Source organism: Eutrigla gurnardus (genome assembly GCF_963514095.1).
Source record: "Eutrigla gurnardus genome assembly, chromosome: 18".
Classification (NCBI taxonomy): Eukaryota; Metazoa; Chordata; class Actinopteri; order Perciformes; family Triglidae; genus Eutrigla; species Eutrigla gurnardus.
The window spans coordinates 2,368,565-2,388,494 of record NC_139929.1 but is presented as its reverse complement, the minus strand read 5'-3'; the positions used below and the strand labels follow the sequence as shown (position 1 = coordinate 2,388,494).

General features: G+C 45.6%; 1 protein-coding gene across 4 annotated transcripts in view; it reads right to left on the bottom strand.

The window, feature by feature from the left end:
- Positions 1-19,930, bottom strand: part of myripb (myosin VIIA and Rab interacting protein b) — a 72,692-nt gene that overhangs the window by 3,134 nt on the left and 49,628 nt on the right. The window contains exons 4-14 of one of the 4 annotated variants that reach the window (XM_084033852.1): positions 13,666-13,802; positions 9,363-9,443; positions 8,871-8,968; positions 8,491-8,571; positions 7,918-8,073; positions 6,258-6,444; positions 4,871-5,427; positions 4,269-4,424; positions 3,470-4,165; positions 3,141-3,203; positions 84-275 (exon numbers count right to left, since the gene is read on the bottom strand). In XM_084033852.1, the coding sequence (XP_083889978.1) occupies positions 84-275; positions 3,141-3,203; positions 3,470-4,165; positions 4,269-4,424; positions 4,871-5,427; positions 6,258-6,444; positions 7,918-8,073; positions 8,491-8,571; positions 8,871-8,968; positions 9,363-9,443; positions 13,666-13,802 (2,404 nt within the window). The remainder of the gene's footprint in view (positions 1-83; positions 276-3,140; positions 3,204-3,469; positions 4,166-4,268; positions 4,425-4,870; positions 5,428-6,257; positions 6,445-7,917; positions 8,074-8,490; positions 8,572-8,870; positions 8,969-9,362; positions 9,444-13,665; positions 13,803-19,930) is intronic. The other 3 variants (XM_084033853.1, XM_084033854.1, XM_084033855.1) reach the window with 3 other exon arrangements.

The window sequence follows — 19,930 nt, the reverse complement described above, 5'->3', positions numbered from 1 at the left end:
CACGGAGACCAAGAACAAGGACCATCTAGTTTCCCGCCAGACTCCAAACCCCTTTTCTTATCGGGCGCCTCCCTTTGGCTTACGTTCTCCTCCATCTTGGTCAGCCTCTGGTCCAGCTCGCGGGTCTCGGGTCCGTTGGAGACCGGGGAGGCGATCGTGGACTCGGACGGGGTGTGAGTGTCACCTCCCGCCTCGCCGATCAGCTCCTCTGTGGCGTTCAACACCTTCAGCACCTCGGTGGTGATGCTGCAGAGGGAGGCCGCCGAGTACTTCTGCTGGAATTGAAACACACACACACACACACACACACACACACACACACACACACACACACACACACACACACACACACACACACACACACACACACACACACACACACACGCACACACACACACACACACACACACACATGCAATCTAATTAGTCCGTTAATTGAAAGCCACACAAATTAAGCACCGTGATGAACTGAGAAACCTTTTAAGAGACTTTATGTAAGAGAACAGAAAACTGGGGCATCATAAATCATCATTAAAAATCATCAAACCGAAGCAAACAAACTTAATTTGGCTCCACCTTTATGTGCTCCAGCTGCACATTTCTATAAGAGACCATTGTGCACAAACACGCGTCCATCACTCCGGTTCCTAATCAGCCGGTTTTGTGCACGTGCACGTGCACACGCATGCTCGCAATCAAAAGGTGCAGAACAAAGAAGTGGAGGTGAGAAACGCTGTCGAGGAGGAGGAGGGAGAGAAGGAAGAGAAGAAGACTCCAAGACCAAGCCTGGGTTGGTGTATGTTAAGGCTTTGATCACTTAAAAGACGCTGCAGTGAATAGAAAGTCTCGTTTCTTACAGCGGACCGGAGGATTTATGGCATTTATCGGCCATCATATTTTTAAGTTTATATTCTCAATTATTTTGGCAAGCAATCACAAGCAAAAGCATCAATTTTCGACCTTTCAGTTTAAAACTCGGTGCATGAGTTCCCCTCCAAACAACTCTGACTGCTCCGGCTCCAGGAACACTTAAGGTGGGCTGACCTTTAAGGTGGACCAGCACTATTAGTGACAAGCTGCCCCTCTCAGCAGCTGAGTCTGAGTGTGTTACTGACAGCAGGATAAACAGTTCATTATTAATATCCCTACCTATCCCTAGTCATCGTTAGATTTATTCGTTTTATTAAGTACTTATATCAGTACTCGGTATCAGCAAGTACTGATGTCTAAGTATTTCTACTGAAATAAAGTGGTATCATTCTGGTGCATATAAACCTGTCATTTATCTTTCCGTTCCCACGACAATATCCAGAGGAAATGAGAATCAGTTCTCAGTAAATTCGTTTAGGAACGGACGGACCAATCAGATGGTCGTACAAAGATAATATAGTCTGCGTTAACGGGAGTCCGATATGAACTCGGCGTGATTAAAGCTGCTGAAAACAAGCGAGCGACAAAAGAGGAGGAAGGCAGTGAAAGAGAGACGGATGCGAGTCGATAATGAATGAATCTCCGGCTGAAGCTTTGATCAGTGGGATCGGATGGAGTATTGATCACCCTCTCTCTCTCTCTCTCTCCCTCAGACAGTCTGAAAGTAAGACTGCGTGTTGACAGGAGAGAGACATGGACAAGATACAGTACAAACCAAACCTCTTATCTTTAAAAAAAAAAATCACTATTCAGTGATCTTAAAAAGACTTGAGATGCAAAGATGAATGCTTCGAGATATCGAGTCGGTCGGTCGATGGAGAGACAGAGAGACAGAGAGAGAGAGAGAGAGAGAGAGAGAGAGAGAGGAGGAAAGTATCAGCCACATGTGTGTAATTCTGTAATACTACCTTAAGTATCACGTTTATAAGGAAAATATGAGCCACGTGTTGTATGTAATTCTGTAATACTACCTTAAGTATCACGTTTATATGAAAAATATGAGCCATGTGTTGTGTGTAATTCTGTAATACTACCTTAAGTATCACGTTTATAAGGAAAATATGAGCCACATGTGTGTAATTCTGTAATACTACCTTAAGTATCAGGTTTATAAGGAAAATATGAGCCATGTGTTGTGTGTAATTCTGTAATACTGACTTAAGTATCACGTTTATAAGGAAAATATGAGCCACGTGTTGTGTGTAATTCTGTAATACTACCTTAAGTATCACTTTTATATGGAAAATATGAGTCATGTGTAGTGTGTATAATTCTGTAATACTACCTTAAGTATCACGTATATAAGGAAAACACCGTGTTGTGTGTAATTCTGTAATACTACCTTAAGTATCACGTATATAAGGAAAACACCATCAAGAACCTGCATCAGTCAGCATTTTGACTCTCATTCCAATGTTTTGAATTTACACCGATGTTGGGAAACGTCTGAGATTAAATTAACCGGGAGTGTTAAACATGTTATTGATTCCAAAATTACATGTCCGACGTTGTTGCGCAAAATCTAGCTTTGTGGAAAACATCTGATCAAGGGGGCAGGCTTTAAAAAAACTGCTCACTGTGAATTTTATTTGTGACTAAGAAGTCGTCACGTTTTTCCTTGATTTGAAAAGAGGATCTGTGAAAACGGTCTGAAATAGGCCAAATGTGTCACACACATTGTAAAAAGAGAATATTACTCACAGGAACCTCGTTAATGAGTCTGACAATGACCCACGCGCCTCAGACGTAACACAGGGACAGGAAGTGAGCTCTTAAGAGCCCGTCCGAATGCGTGTGTGTGTGTTTTATAGATCCACCACCCCCACCTTTGTGTGGGTCTAATTATTTACCAGCATCTTTCTAGGAGACCTGAAACCTGCCTTTTGTCTGCTTCAGCTGGCGTTAAACCAGGAGATGGAGGAAGCGGCGCCGTGGCAACAGAACGGAGCGGCTTCTCATGCAAAACGAAGTCTCCGTCTTCCAGCATGAAGACCTTTATTTTGAAGGCCGAGCTACTGAAGATGTCACTTTACTTTACTGTCTGATGCAGCAAGACCTGAAGCTGTATCACCTGCAGACCTAATCCCATGTGTGTGTGTGTGTGTGTGTGTGTGTGTGTGTGTGTGTGGTAGGATGTCAGGTGTCCTCATGCATGGCGTCCTGCACAAGACATCACATGACCCTTTGGCCCTTTTCAGCCGATATCTCACCTGCTGTAAGAGAGACGAGAGCAACTGAAGCCTCTGCTGTTGCTCCAAGTCATTCTGTCCCTCCTGACACACACACACACACACATATACACACACACACACACACACACACACACACACACACACACACACACACACACACACACATAGACAACACAGAAACACACAAAGAGAACACACACAAGCCAAAGAGGAGGAAACCAGCGGAGGACGAGATGAAGAAAGAAAGAAAAGAAACACATTTAATCAAAAAGACAGACGACACCAAACAGGACGGAGATGAGCGGTGTATACATGATCAAACTGTCCTGTGCTTACATTCTCCTTACCTGGTTGTCTGACAGCGCCCCCTCCTGGGCCGAGGTGGTAACAACAGGCGAGGTGGCGCTCCGCCTCGCTCCTCCTCCTCTCTGCGGCGCCTCCCTCTCCGAGGCTCGTCTGTGTGGCCTCTTGCTCTGCCTGCTCGCCTCCCTCTTGTCTCCTCTCGTCTGCTGCTGCTCCTCCACCTTCTCCTCCAAGCACTCCTCCCCCATCTCCACCCTCCCCTCCCTCGCCCTCGCCCTCCCCTCCTCCCTCATTGAAGGACTCTTCGTTAGTCTCTCGCTCTGTTGTCCGTTCACTTGTTCCGCCGTGTCGCTCTCCTTCCTGCCGCTCCTGTCCCGTAACCTTTCACCCCTCTTCGACCTCTCGGTGTCCTTCGGCCTCGCCTTCTCCCTCGGCCTGTCGCCCTCTCTCTCTGCCTGTCTATCCACGCTATCCTTCTCCACCTCCTCCTCCGATGACCTGCTGTCTTTGCTGACCAGCTGGCCCAGTCTGGACCGCAGATCCTCTTCCGGAGGGTCTCCGGGTCCCGGAGCCATAGAGCGGGGCCGCGGAGGGCTCGGGGTCACCACGGACAAGTCCTCCGGCTCGGGCGTCCCGGCGTCTGATCTGAAGGCTGTGTCCAGTGCAGGTGTGTCGGGTACCGGCTGTTCCTCGCTTAAACCCCTCTTCAGGAGGGCATTGAGCAGAAACCCGCTGTTCTCCTTCAGTGGGACACAAAGAGACATCATATCAAATACCTCATCATCAGTGTTCGAGTCCCTGACCCTGCAGCAGCTCCTGATGATGATGTCACAGACGTCTCACCTGTACCAGCGGGTAGATGATGGACTGGGCGTGGCTCTGGCCTCCGGCTTTGCTCTGCTCCGATGACGACGACTCTCTCTTGCTTTTCCTGCGTCGCCGCGACCTCCTGACCGGGTCGCTCTGCCTCTCCTCAGCCTCGCTGCTGTCTGCCGTCACCTGGCAACAGACGGGCAGGTTGTACTTGTACATGAGGATTCCTGCTCAATGCTACTCTGCAGTGGTTAAAAGTTTAATCTCAACCACTATTCACAATATTTCTGAGTACTTTTACTTCGACATCTTGCTTCTGTACTTTTCAGCAGGATTTGACCCAACAGAGGATATTCAATTGTTGTATATTTACTTTTACAGAATGTCTTTTCAATGTAAATGAATTTAATCTAATAATATGTTAAAAAAGTAGATGGATCTGCGTTTCTATAATGCTTTTCTGGTCTTTTCCACCTCTCAAGATGCTTTAAACTACATTCAGTCTACATTCACACATTCAATCTCATCTAACTCATTCACACGACGGGAATCAAACCAACCACCTGCTCTACCCCTGAGCCACAGCCTCCACTGAGATTTTGCAGTAAAGAATAACTTTAAAGAGGAATCACCTTGGGGTTGAAGTTGACGTCCAGAGCCTCCGAGTGGAGTGGATAGGGGGACAGGTTCTGGTGCAGGTTCTGGTGCAGGTTCTGGTGCAGGTGTTGGTGGTAGAGCGGCTGGTGATGGGGATGCGGATGCAGGTGGGTGTCCGGCGCTCCTTTCCTCGCTGACGGGTTGTGTGGCGGTCTGCGGGGACACGCCGACAGCACCGGCGAGGCCTCGGAGTCCGAGTTGAGGGTCTCGGTGTTGGTGAACTGGCCCGAGGACGGCGAGGTGACGGGCAGGTGCTGCGTGTACGTCCACTCGGGGTCGTGCTGCGAGTCCGTGTAGTACGTCTCGTCCGACAGCTTGCGGTGGAACTGGCGCAGCGCGGCGCCCCAGCCGCCCTCGTCGTTCTCCTCCGAGTCGGAGCCCATCTCGTCGTAGGCGGACACGACGCCGGACTCCTTCTCCAGCACGCTGAACACCAGGCTCTTCCTCTTCGTCAGCAGGCTCGGCCGGGACAGCTGCGAGCTGTGCAGCGCGATCCAGTTCCCGTCGGGGCTCTGCAGCACAGAGGACGCACCTGGAAGCACGAGGACAGGTAACATGTAAGTTAAGAGGTAAGGTAATAGGTAATAGGTAACAGGTAACAGGTAAGATAAGAGGTAAGATAAGAGGTAAAGTAAGAGGTAAGGTAATAGGTAACAAGGTAACAGGTAAGGTAACAGGTAAGGTAACAGGTAAGGTAACAGGTAACAAGGTAACAAGGTAACAGATAAGGTAAGAGGTAAAGTAAGAGGTAAGGTAACAGGTAACAAGGTAACAGGTCAGATAAGAGGTAAGATAAGAGGTAAAGTAAGAGGTAAGGTAATAGGTAACAAGGTAACAGGTAAGGTAACAGGTAACAAGGTAACAGATAAGGTAAGAGGTAAAGTAAGAGGTAAGGTAAGAGGTAACAAGGTAACAGATAAGGTAAGAGGTAAAGTAAGAGGTAAGGTAACAGGTAACAAGGTAACAGGTAAGATAAGAGGTAAGATAAGAGGTAAAGTAAGAGGTAAGGTAATAGGTAACAAGGTAACAGGTAAGGTAACAGGTAAGGTAACAGGTAAGGTAACAGGTAACAAGGTAACAGATAAGGTAAGAGGTAAAGTAAGAGGTAAGGTAAGAGGTAACAGGTAAGGTAAGAGGTAAGGTAACAGGTAACAGATAAGGTAAGAGGTAAAGTAAGAGGTAAGGTAACAGGTAACAAGGTAACAGATGAGGTAAGAGGTAACAAGGTAACAGGTAACAAGGTAACAGGTAAGATAAGAGGTAAGGTAACAGGTAAGAGGTAACAGGGAAAAAAAAGGGGAGATGGTGGTCCCCCATAATGCATTGCATCATCAAGCTATCATTGACAGAGTGAGTGTTTACAGTTGTCCAGGCGGTCCATGCTCTTCCAGCTGGGCAGCGACGTGGCCTTCCCGTCCCTCTTCAGGGACGCGTAGTCCTGCAGACCGAGACCAGCACTGGCCCCGGCTCCTCCCCCCTCCTCCTCCTCCTCCTCCGGACCCTTCTCCGGGGAATCGTCACTGGTGAGGGAGAACGCTGACCGGGACCGCTGCAAGCGCACACACACACACACACACACACACACACACACACACACACACACACACACACACACACACACACACTGTCATGAATAAAATAAATGCTGTTTATGAGACTCAGAGAGATGCAGCTCTGCTGACTCTACAGTGAAGGTCAGAGGTCAGAACTACAGTCACAATAATATAAAATCATCTTCTTTCTCATAGAAACTTCCACGAAAATGATTGAAAGCTTTAAAGTCGAACCTCACCCTCTTCTTCTTCATTTTCAGTTGTGAGCAGACGGTCAGTTAAAAAGGAGCTCCAGACATTTATTCATTTCTGATTTAATTATTAATTTAATTATTTATTTATTAAATATATTTTATTTTAATTAATTTCTTTGTTTTGTCTTGAAATCTGAAAATGTCAATAAAAATATGTAATATAAAAAATCTTTGTAACGTAGGATAAGCTCTGAGAAATGTGTTCTACTGTGTGAGTTGTGAGTCAGCAGTTTCATCAGCAGGTGGCGCTAGAAAACCACTAAACAACAATACAAACAGCAGAGTCTCTTCAAATGTGTCTGAGAAAAGAAAAACCTCCTCCAACTTCCTTCACACATGATCATAAACACGTCTTTACTACGAGAGAAATGGGCTGATTTAAGTTCAGGACCAAGTTTTCGGGTTTCATTTAGATTGAATCATTTTCCTGCACGTAAACTTTAGATGCTCCAGTTTGAATGAAATGAGCAACATGGAAGCTTTAAACCGGTTTCAGGTGAACCTTCAGACCTGATCCTGGTTTTACATCCGAGGGGGGAAGACTGACGTGGATTCAGGAACAAATATGAGGCCCATTAACACCCCCCCAGGATCTTTGCATGTAGAGTCTGAGTGTGTTTGAAGAGGGCTGATAAACAGAGCCCGTCCCATGGCGGCCCCCGATGGCGAGGATCCCCCCTCGTATTTCACGGGACTTTGATCTTCGCTGAGCGAACCAGCAGGAAACAGAACGGCGAGGCCAGGGGAGCGCCGCTTCTTTTGATGCCTTCACTCTCTGGGGGGGCGGCGACAAATCTGCAGGAGTCCCGGACGACGCTGACGGCCGTGACGCTCCGCCAGGTGCATTAAAATCAAATTTGGAATATTTGCTTTTTGCCTACTTGAGGTGGGAAAACGCACCGTAAACACTTCAAACTGTGGGGGGGAAGGAGCTATTAGGGGGGGTGATGATGAAGTCCTCTCAATGAGCTGCTTTAAGGTTTGCACATCGATCCAGAACAACAGCGATGAGCTGCCAGACGCAACATTCCTGGAGAAAACACACACAGGGAGCCGGCGGCGGCGGGTCGGACCCAGAAACCCAGACCAGAACCCGGAGCGTATAAGTGAGTATAACACCGAAACCACCACACCGACGCCAAGACTTTTGTTTTTGGACTCCACCGGATGCGGTTTGGGATCGGTTTCTTTTAGAGGGTTTAAGTGGAGACTGACCCAGAGGGAGCAGGAGGCCTTGAAGGGGTCCTGTGGTCCCTGTGAAGAGGCTTGAGGCTGGGACGGAGAGGGGGGTTCACCGGGCTGGATCAGGGTCTGAGGCCAGACCAAGTCGTACTCGGTCTGCATCTCTGAGCGTTTCCTCCTCTGGATGATCTGAGAGGGAAAAAAACATCTGCATGAATTATCTGCTTTAATGAAGCTTTCAAACCAATAATCAGATTTCTTTCATTCCGGCATCCTCAAAGTGGAGATAAAAGACTCGACAAGCAACAAACGTTCATTACAACCAGAAAGCAAAATCAAACAAATTGCAAAATGACAAGACACGATTAAAAATTAAAGCCGTTGTCATTTTCCTGAAGTGCTTCATTGATCCCGATTTCAAAAAGAAGAATTCTCTCTTTACATAAATGTGGCATCACCATCTAACAGGATACCGGTCCTCTGATCCGCCAGTCAACGTGTCAGAGACCGACCTCCATGTTTGATGTTTTCATCTGCATCCAATGAGTTTAAGGAAAAAGGATCATAAAAAAAAATAAAATAAAAAAAAAAAAGTCCTCGACCTACTTTTTGTACAATCGTTGTGGCGAGTTCCTCTATGAGCTCCTCTTTGTGGTCCTGCAGATACCGAGCTTCATTCTGCTTCTCCTGCACACACACACACACACACACACACACACACACACACACACACACACACACACACACACACACACACACACACACACACACACACACACACACACACACACACACACACACAGAGTTCAAAGTGACTGGATTACCAGCAGAGGACATCTTACCCGTAAAGCATGACTGCATCCCGCTGATATCGAGAGGAGGGATGTAAGAGGCCATGACGGAGAGAGAGAGAGGGGGAGAGAGAGAGAGAGAGAGGGAGAGAGAGAGAGAGAGAGAGGATAAAGAGGAGGTGGGGGGGGTCTCACCAAGCTGTCGCTGAACTCCTCGGCCTTAGCGATGGCCTCCTCTATCGCCTCCTCGGCAACACGCAGGGCGACTGTGAGCGTCTCTGCCATGCTGTGTCCTGATGTCACACACACACACACACACACACACACACACACACACACACACACACACACACACACACACACACACACACACACACACACACACACACACACACACACACACACAGTTTAAAGGTTAAAAGCGTATAAAAAGAGTATTTGAGGGTGAGTTTTGAGGGCTGTCTTGGAGGATATAAGTGTCACAGGATGATTCATTTGATATTAAAGAAGAAGAACAAACACAGTTTGACCTCACAAACAAGTATTGAAGTGAATATTACTAACATTAATATTAGTTTAGAGGTGAATATTACACCTTGACAGGTAGACATTTGCAAAAAAAGGTCCAAACTGTGAAAAGAAAACTAACAAGACAAGGTCATCATCTCATCTTCATCTTCATCTCACCTTCGCTCTGTTTGTAGAAGGCGGAGTCGCTGCCACAGACGCTGCCATCGTTGTCGTTGCTTCCCTCGTGAATGCTGCTTTCTAAAGGGGGGGGGGGAGAGTCTTCAGATCAAAGCATTCACACTGACGTCTGCAAATATTCACATCACATACGGCTGCTTATTGGTTCACACTGTCACATTCAAAGTAGGTTACACTGAACTCCCAATCCGTTGACTTTTATAGTTTCTTCTTCTTCCTTCATCGTGCATTAGAAAACAAAGACAGCAAAACAACACCTCATATATATATAAATATATAAATATTATTCGTGTCTCCAAAATCGAGAGTTCCAGACAAAAACCTTGGTGTCACCCAGGATGTAAGAATGTGTGATTGGAATAGTGAGACAGTTACTCAAAGAGCTGTGAAATCCCAAAGAAAGCCCCGTATTCCCTCGGAGGCCCATTAGCTCCCGTTAGAAGTCTCCGGTGGTTTCTGCGTTTAGCGGGAGCCTCCTCGAAGTACGGCTGTGCTAACCAAGAGTGGAAATGTGGCTTATTAGGAGGACAAACCGCCAGACAGAGCAGGCTGGACCACCAGATCCACCAACGAGACTCTGGCTGCTCCAGACCAAACACAAGAGCGAGTCTGGCTCCGGGTCCTCCTCTGGTCCCTCCACCAGAGCCAAAAACCCCCCAAAAAAAACAAACTCCTCAGAGTCCTGTTGGGTGTCATGATCATCGACGTCAACCTCAGTCACAACAACCCGTCACCTGTCTGCCTGCAGCTCCTATAAACGGTGTGTTTCAGCAGGTAAATGTGTGTGTGTGTGTGTGTTTAACTGTCTGTTAGGACTGAGTGACATTCTGTTAGATGCAGCAGGTAGACGTGAGCCGTTTATCTGACAGCTCTTTATAACAGCATGCGACCATGAATTTCATTTTTTTTAACCATTTTTTCTACCAAACATGGATTTCCACATCCCAGATTTATCGAGTCGTGTTTAAAGTGTTTATGAAGACTTCATCCTGCCGATATCGTCACAAGAATTGCCGAGTCATCTTCCACTTAAAGCCGACGTAATCAATATTTGTTATATTAGCAAAGGATCAAATGACGATGTGAGATGTTTGGAAACGTTTCGGATGCAACAAATCAGGCGTCGCCAAGGCAACAGCCATCACTCAGGGCGACATCATCAAAGCATCGTTGTTTGAAGGGCTGTTGCTGACATCAACTCGTTGACCAAGTAGCTGCAAGAAGCACACGTCCTTTGGTGCTCGTGTGTGTGTGTGTGTGTGTGTGTGTGTGTGTGTGTGTGTGTGTGTGTGTGTGTGTGTGAGTGTGTGTGTGTGTGTGTGTGTGTGTGTGTGTGTGTGTAGTTTGGATTCAGCAGAGTGAAGCTGCGTACAGAAGGAAGACAGAGTGAACCAAACAAAAGACTGTTGAAATAAACGAGCCAGTAAAAGTTTCACTTCAAGCCGACGTTGCTGACGTTGCCAGCAGGAGGAGGAGGAGGAGGAGGAGGAGGAGGAGGAGAGTCCAGACGGTTTCTTTCAATTACAAAGCAGCATCTGGCAGCGAACGCAGCCTCATAAACAAACGGCCTCAGAACAACTGACAGGATGTCTGCTCGCATCACGACGAGGGAAAACAAACGTCCTGTCTTCTAGTCGGGAGACGAGACGCTCGCTCACCTTTAACGGAGACGACGCTGTGAAACAGGATGTTTGAAGAAACGACACTGTTAGGAGAAGATGAAATTAATTTGTCCAATGTGGCCTTCAAAGCTGAAATGATGGAGGTGCAATCTGAAATGTCTCTATTAAATTTTAGCATTTCATTTTGGCATTTTGGAGATCTGCCCATTTAAAACCAGGAGCCTGATGGGGATAATCATCCTTACAAGAAGAGAGCTGCAGAAATAGAAAACGTCCCGTTGGCTGCTTTAAAGAAAAACATGAAGCAAAAACATGTTCCCACTTTACAGTTAAACGTTTCTGCTTGTTTATTGTGAATCTTCTGGGTTTGAACTTTGGAAATGGACAAAAATAAGCCGACTGTTTATCTCTAGTAATTCATCTAATTTTCTTTAAATCCTATTAATTTGCTGCAGCGGATGAACACGGATCAAACCGGCTCACTGATACCGGACCACTTTTACAAACGTGCTGCATCGTAAACAAAGATGAAACGTTAAAGTTTCCGATCCCCGAGGACGTTATCTTCCTTTGTCACCTGAAAAGAGACTCTGAGAAAGTTTCTCCCCCCTCCCTCCCTCCCTCTCCCTCCCTCTCTCTCTCCCCCCTCCCTCCCTCTCCAGTAGAAGGTGATAATATGTTTGATTCCTCGCGTCGTCTCGGTGGAGGTGTGGGATCCTCTGACGAACGTTTGAAGAGGAAGTGACAGTAAACACACAAACTAAAAGGCGAGCGAGAGAAAGTGGGACAGCTGTAATCCCTCGTTTGAAACGAATGAGATTTAAGTGCCAAAAAAAAAAGGGAGAAAAAAAATCCTGCTTTTGATTCTTCATAACAGACTCATCATGTCGCATTTCACGCTGGGATTTTATGACGCTTGTAACACGGAAAAACCGACAGAAGGAACGCAAACATGAACACCGAGATGATGCCGATGTATCACCATGGAAACCAACGTAACGCCGCCTGGATCCGTTTCACACGGTGACAACAAACGTCTCAATGATGGACTTCTGGTCGAGGGCGTTGAGGTCCTTAGGGTGATGATGTTGATGTAATGTCAGTGTTTTATTGATCGGGGCGGTTGGGCTAAGAGGCTAGCGGTAGTTTTCACTTGTTGTCATAGCAACGGCAAACATCTGGTCCAGCGGTATTTACTTACTTTATTTAAATTTGTATTTATTCCATTAAATCTGTGCTAATAGATCCCCCTGAATGCCGTGCTGCTCCTTTACTGACAAGCGTGATCCCAAAAATGTACGTTATTATTCTAATGATTAATTGAATTGCGAGTGTTTATTTTTCATTGAAAGTACATTCTAACCCTTTCCCCCCCAAAACAGCGAGGGCTGAGATGTGTTCAGGGACACTGCTGATTGTTGTACGAGACACAACGTTTGATTTCATGCTGGCGTCAAAGCACTAATTACTAATTTAACAGAGACTCAGATCAGCGTTTGGCATCCGGCGATTCACTTAATGAGCCACTTGAATCTGAAAAAAAGGAGAATTTAGCTGCTCGAGCAAAAACGAGTGATGGATGCTTTCATTCAATTCGCTGATGTTTTTTTTTTTTTTCTGTTTCCACTACACACACACACACACACACACTTAAATAAATAAATAAAAAGAACATGAGGAGGTCGCCTATAGATTTAAAGTGTGGTGGGGAAATGGTTTATGAGGATTCCTGTGGCTGCTTTCTATATGAACAGAGAGTTTCTACATAATAAAAGCTTGTTTTCTTGGAGCAAAGTCGACGGATTGAGATGTTAATGAGAAACATATATCGAATTACATTTTTTCTCATTACAGCAATAATCCGTAACTGTTAGAAGTTTGTTCGTATTCACTTATCTGCTGCCAAATCTATAGTTTTAACAATCCTTCCTTCATTCCCTTATGGTATAAACCGGGTGGGTGAAAGGTGTAAAAACACATTTTTTATGTAAACACACACAAGAATACACAAAAAAACTATTAAGACCATAACTTGGGGGAAGATGTTAAGATTTCTGAGCCAACAATATGTACTTTAACATCCAGATACACACAAGAAAAATCAGGGGTGTCCAAAGTACAGACGTCTTGTACTCAAGTAGAAGTACAGATACTCTGAAAAGACTCAAGCAGAAGTACAGATACTCTGAAAAGACTTGAGTAGAAGTACAGATACTCTGAACAGACTCAAGTAAAAGTACAGATACTCTAAAAAGACTAAAAATGTTGCAATCAAACAAATTAAAGGGGTTTTCAGGAAAGTGAAAACTAAAATAGTTCCACCACCCAATGTGTGTGTGTGTGTGACTTGAGAACCGTCGTCTAATTAAAGGAATCAGCCAGCGAGGGAATGAAACGTGCGATGCAAAGTGAGCGATCGTTTAACAAAGCAAAACTAATGAGCAATCAAGTTCTCTTCGTCAACGTCCGACCCGGAAACTTTCATCTCAGACCAGAAGAAGTTATTTGGAGCTGACGCAGCGTTTAACACAATGAGACAGAACTGAGGCTGAACAGCAATCAAAAGTGATGCTGACGAGAACAAATTAAAAGAGATGCAATATTAGAGACAGGCTGATTAAGCAGCAGGAGGAGGAGGAGGAGGAGGAGGAGGAGGTTACCTGGGAGATCAGAGAGCGCCCCTCGCTCTATGATGTGCTTCCTGTACAGAGTCTTCAACACCTTGGCGCTGCCGAACCTCTTGAAGCGACTCTTCACGTTGTTGTAATACCATTCCAGGGACTGAGTCCTTAAAACCCTGCAGACGGGAAAGAAAGGAGGGAAGATGAAGGAAGAAACAAAAACAGGACATTGAGTCCAAAAAAAGGACAGATTTTATTATAATTACTAGGGGTGAGTATTGGCAAGTACCTCACGATACGATACGTATCACGATACTTTGATCACGATACGATGCGTATCACGATATTGCGATATAAATAAAGATGAAAACACAAGTACCTGTATATGTACATCAGATGATATTGATCAGAGGACAAATTGAGTCAAAACTATTTCATTCAAAACAGCTTCTCTATTTTATTAATTCCCATGAAATTCACTGGAATAAATATTGAAAATAAAATGAAAAAGGATAAAGTACTGCATTCACAACGCATCTAAACATGAATCTTTTTTTCTTTTTAATAGACCTTTGGAGTTGATCAATCGATATTGTATTGGGCGGTTAAGTATATCGATATACCGCCGTATCGATATTTTTACACAACCCTATTAATTACACCAGGATTCTAACTTAAATTGAGTGTCTTAAATGATTACGGTGCAGATAAATGTGGGAATAATAAAGGATCATCTCATCTTAACTCGGCCTTATCGAGTTTCATGGGAATAAAACTTTGTGTTGTTTGAGTTTGTTGTCATATTCAAAGCATTGGTCTCTCTCTCTGTGTGTATTGAACATATCAGAAGTATTCATACGCAGGAATGTTATGCAGGCTGTGCATCGCAACGAGTGTGACAGCAATTAATGCATATCTGTTTTGATGATGATACTCGAGTCTCGCTCCGGTTCCTTCGCCTACGAACATTTTGTCCATAAAATATAGTCGTTGTAATCCCATCCACACGCTGAAAAGCCTGTGTCACCTACTGCTCATTAATAATCAGTTAATTAGCCTCGGACACTCGGAGATGCTTTGGGGAGAAAGTACTAAAATCACACATGGCGAGTCCAATAAAAGGAGGGAACGCTCAGGTTAAAACACACAGATGGAGAGCAGGCATCGCTCCACTACATCTCTACAAAAGAAACTAGCCGTTTGCTGCTACATTAGCGCTCTGAATCCCGTTTATAATGCACCTTAAACTACTCAATCATGCATGTCGCGGCTTCTGTCCGATGGCGAGGCTGCTGAAGGAGAGGGTGGAAATAACCATGCAGCGCGCTAATAAAGGGATCCTGAGTGCCCCCCGAGGCTGCAGTGGCTGCCACATCCATCCGCCCCCCTCCCTTCCACTTTCTCTGTGGATTTATTATCCTCCGGCTCTATCAGCCAGGATGCTCAATGGGCCTCGGCTCTTTAATTTCATGCCACGGGTCAACCCAGTCCAGTCACTCTAATGGTGGCTGCCTAGTTGTTGTCTTTTTGTTTTCACCTCCCTCCGGGCTCCAGGAAGGAGGCACAGAAATTAATCTCCGAAGACGCTGCGTCCAAGTGGCTTCGTACGAGGCAGAAATACAAAATAGCTTTCCACCTGTGGTCTGAAATGAGCTGCAGCCTCTGGGATCTCCGGAGTGAACCGGAACATTCAGGAACAGCAGCAGAGATGTTATTATTATGTCTGAGTGGAATCTGAGTTCACTTCAAATTAAGCCGAACGCCCGATGTAAAGGTCACACCTTCAAAATGATTCGGGTTTGCTCTCCGTTCTTTGTTACTTAATAATGACTTGTAGTTTTTGAAACACCGGGTTCTGGATCGGGGATCGGCTAGAAGGACAAATAGAATTGGAAGTTGTTTTCTTTCTCTCACTCGTTATATATTTGAGAGAAGGCCGACATCTCCCAAAACTGGTTTATTCATCAAAACAAGCTAGATTGATATAATTTATATTATGTTTAATGAGACATGAAAGAAAGGCTTTTGGTATGAGGACTAACCAACGTGTTTTTGAACAGATCCCAATCTTGGCCGAGGTCGCCAGAGCGTGAACTTTCAACGAGAAAGATTCAACAGACTGAGACAGAACTCCTGTTAGCCGACGCTACGATGAACAGACATCCCGATCTGTACAGAAATCGTTCGGCACAAATATCTGTTAAACACCCGAACGTCCTGGTTTTCAAACGTCATTAACAAATTGTTCTGGTTTCACCACAATTAAAACGATAATCGGCATTTATCACTCATTATTACCAGCCCTGATTTAAAACAGAAACAATGCACCACATGTTGAAAAGTAGGTAGCAAATACGCATCATGCATGTGTGATCGCTTCAGGGGTTAAGCTACAGTTTACATTCTAACAGCAGAATAAATGTCCCAGAAAGCATATTTATTGCACACACGCATGTAAGTTGCTCTCATTCTTCTGCCCGACGACAAGAAACACAAAGAAACAGGCGAGAATCAAACTTTGGGCGTCGGCTTCCTTCTGCACCAGCTCCACAAACTTGTTGAAATTAGCCGAGCTCGGCCTCTCGGAGAGCAGGCGCGGGGATTTAGGACAGTGGGAGAGGCGTCTGGATGAATGAAGCGTGACATCGCCTCCCTGGAGGAATCCGATCTTAAAAAGATGGGGAGGACGGGAGGAGAGTGGAGTGAATAAGCAGAGCGCCGCTGCGTGAGCCTCTGCAAAGCACACATTTCATAATGAGGCCGGGAGATTCCCTGATGCTCGGCTGCTGCTGCATGAATAAGTAAGAGAGGGATTCCTGCTGACGGTCTCCTGACACCGGGTTTACCCTTCCTCCATCATCGCCTCGCCTCAGCTCCACTGCATGGAAGCCAACCTCCTCCTCCTCTTCAACCCCCCTTCTCTTGCCGTCTTTACTTCAGAAGATCGATTTGCACATTTAAATGAGAGGGCCTAAATAAAATATATAGAAGAAATGATGTCGAAGTGCAATAAAAAAGTATCTGAGTTGCTGAGTTTCCACCTCCCCCTGGCAAAGGGAGCCATTAGCATAATTGACTTTCTGAGGCTCCTAATGAATTGGTTCAGCTTCTGTGTGGAGGGGAGCAAAGGGAGAAGGAAGGCGTGGGGGTTTGACTCTATAACAGAACATCAAATAGACTCTTCTGAAGACGTGCACGGTGACGGTTATTACTTTTGTTGTTTATGTTATGGACAAAAAAAAAAATGAGATTGTTCTCGGCTCCGGGGTCGGATCAAAGCGTGGGATGTGTTGGGGAAGTGGAAGAGTTGTGAGGTCTAAATGAGAGAAGAGCGAGTGAAGTTCAGTCGGGGGTTTCTTTGCATCGGCTCCGTTGTTGTGTTCCAGGAATACAACTTCCACGGGGGAAGTGATGAAACATGGATCAATATTTGTTCACGTCTATCAGAAGACACAAAAAGACACCAGCTAAAAGTTAAAGAGGTAAAGCTGACATCTATTTACCTGGAGTACTAAAAGTATTCAATAAAAGGATAATTAAAAGGAAGACAATCAGCTACCAACACTTATTAAAAGAATGACTCAAGTCTATTGACATTCCAACAAAACTTTTAAGTTCCCTACACACATCACCTACCCATTACCACCGATGGGATAACGTCACGTAAACACACTTTACACAGGAAGTCAGGATGCCCTCACTTTTCCTCAACCTTTCTATAGAATACGCCTCTATGCAGACGATGTGTTGCTGTTCCTGCAGGATCCTCAGTCACCCCATCGGGAACATCGTAACTGTTTTAAAGAGGTGACTTTTAAATACAACTTATTATCATCACTACATGAATCCCACAACTATTATTATAACTAATTGTGCTGGCAGAGCAGGCCGAAGGGCCCGTGGGTCTTCCAGCAAACCTGCAGCCGTGCTGACCGGCCGGCATGATTAAACTCTTTCACATCGGCGGTCCTGTAACCTTTCCAGGAAGCAGCTGGATCATCTGCATGCACGGCTGTGATTGACATTCTAAAAAGGCAGAAAGGGGAATATAAGGAAAGCTCTTCCTGCATACTAAGGCTGGTCAGAAGGGGGTTTGTGTCTTCTCTTACTTTCTACTTTCTCGTCTTGTGTGTTGGCGAAGCCGAACAACACATTGCAAGACTTGTGTGCCTCTACAAGGTTATGCCCATAGAGCCAGCATCTGTAGAAAACACTGTCCGCCTGTATTTCATAGATGACCCAGCAGTTGGCGAGCTCTGCTGAACGGAGGGTCAGTAAATGAACAGAGGCGCCGCCGGACCAACAGCAGCTTAAATTTGAACAATTCTGAGTGCGTTTCTGTAACACTGCAGCACTTAACCTGCTCCAGCTCCTGCAGGTTCACGGCGGGTGTTCTGCTACCTTCACTGCACTCACCTGCGTCTTTAAAAAAAAAAAAAAAAGTCTAAATTTAGGAGCAGCACAGCTGCAGGCGACGGTCTGGAACTGGCTCTGCCATCCCGTCTTCCTACAGCTCATTCTTTCAGGACCTGAAGCTGTCAACTTTAGTCCCACCTCCCTCTCTTCCTCTTTATCACCCAGCTCTCTCGCTCTCTTTTCAGACCTTCACCGTACAGGGTGCTGCAGATAAATGTGTCGGGAGTGCAGAGAACAGCCCGCGGCTCAGGATGGAAGACTGGAAATGAGATGCTTTGGGGACAAAGTGCTCTCCGAGCATAGATAGAGTTGAGACCAAGAAAATGAATGAAACAATAATTCTCTATCATTTAGTCCAGATAGAGACCGGGTCTCTATAGGCCTTGGGGGTCCCTCCACCGGGTTGTTGAAGACCTCTTATTAAGTCAATGGAAAGAATGATGGGACCTCGATTCTTACTTATTTAAGGAATCCAACCTCACCACACTTCATATTTACGAAGCATCAAGTCCCAAAGTAAGGCTCCGATAGTCTGATAACAGAAGGTCACTTAAAGAGTGAGCATCCTGTATAATGTTTATTATCAGTTCATGATCACTTATGCATTTAAAAGACTTACATATTCTAATTTCGCTTTACTGAAGGACTTTGGTCTTTTCATGAATGATTTGCATTCAAGGTTTTGAAATCTGACGCGTCGTGTCCGTCTGCAGGCTGACTTACCAGATGCCACAGTTCGTACGTTTCCTCCTGCAGCTTTGCAGGGAATAGAATATAATTAGAGCATTCATACAGTAGTGTAATCCAGCGTTTGAGAGGTTCGGGCACGGAGCACAGTTTGGCTCCCGTAACAGCTTTCGCCAGATGTCACATCGTTTGTTTGTTTGTCTGCACATGTGGGTCATTTTCGCTGGAGGTCTGTGCAGCATGATATCAGATATAGGTCATGTCCAGAATCATACGCTCCCTGTGAAATGTAAAAACATAAAGCTGCCCAGGCGGCGGTTTCACGGTGCTGCAGTGTATTTATATAATTCTGTGTGGATGTATATGGAGCATATGGGGGGGGGGAGTGAAGTAATCCGCTCTCAGCCTCCTGCATTCAGCGCAGCCAGAGCACCACATGGGGATTTGAAAAGGCAGAGCTCTGCAGCAGCAATGTGGGCAAATGTTAGCGACAGAATATAGACCGCGGTTATGCTTTCCAACCGCTCGACGTCTCTTCCCTCCAGCTGGCCGTTCTGCCAGGATAATGAAAACGGCAGCAGCAGCTCCCTGCAGCATTTATATCCCAGCAATTACACGGAGCCAAAAAATATCACCATGTCTGTAAACAAAATTAATTTGATGAATGTCTGGTGAGAGAACTACAAAGCCAATGATGGTAATTAAACTGCAATAAGGTGGATTTTCATAAAGGTGTTTTTCAGGACACGGCAGCAGCAGAAACTCAGGTTTTATCCTCTAAAACGTCATCAAACACCTCAGACAGGAAATGAAAAAGATATGGAACTAACAGGATTTCAGAGATGACGCAACAAGTGTTCAAGAAAGGGTTTTAAAAAGATTATTTCTTTCTCTATTGCACCACATAAAAGGGTTGGGATGTCTGGAATCAGAGGTCGTCCAACCAGCAGGTGTCCTGCAGAAACGCTCTCCCAGGCTGGATAATCACATGCACTCTCTAAAACTCACAGGCATCGAGTCGAGGTCATTAACCGGACTCAAGCCCGACACTGAACACGAGTCGCTATGAGTTGAAAAAGGGAAAAAACAAGCAGGATAATAGGAGGAGGGGGGGGGGGGGGGTGTTGGTGGATCAGCATCCCGACGCTGCCAGAGCCCGATGTACCGGCGTGTCAGTCTGAACGGCTGTTAGGGAAGCAGC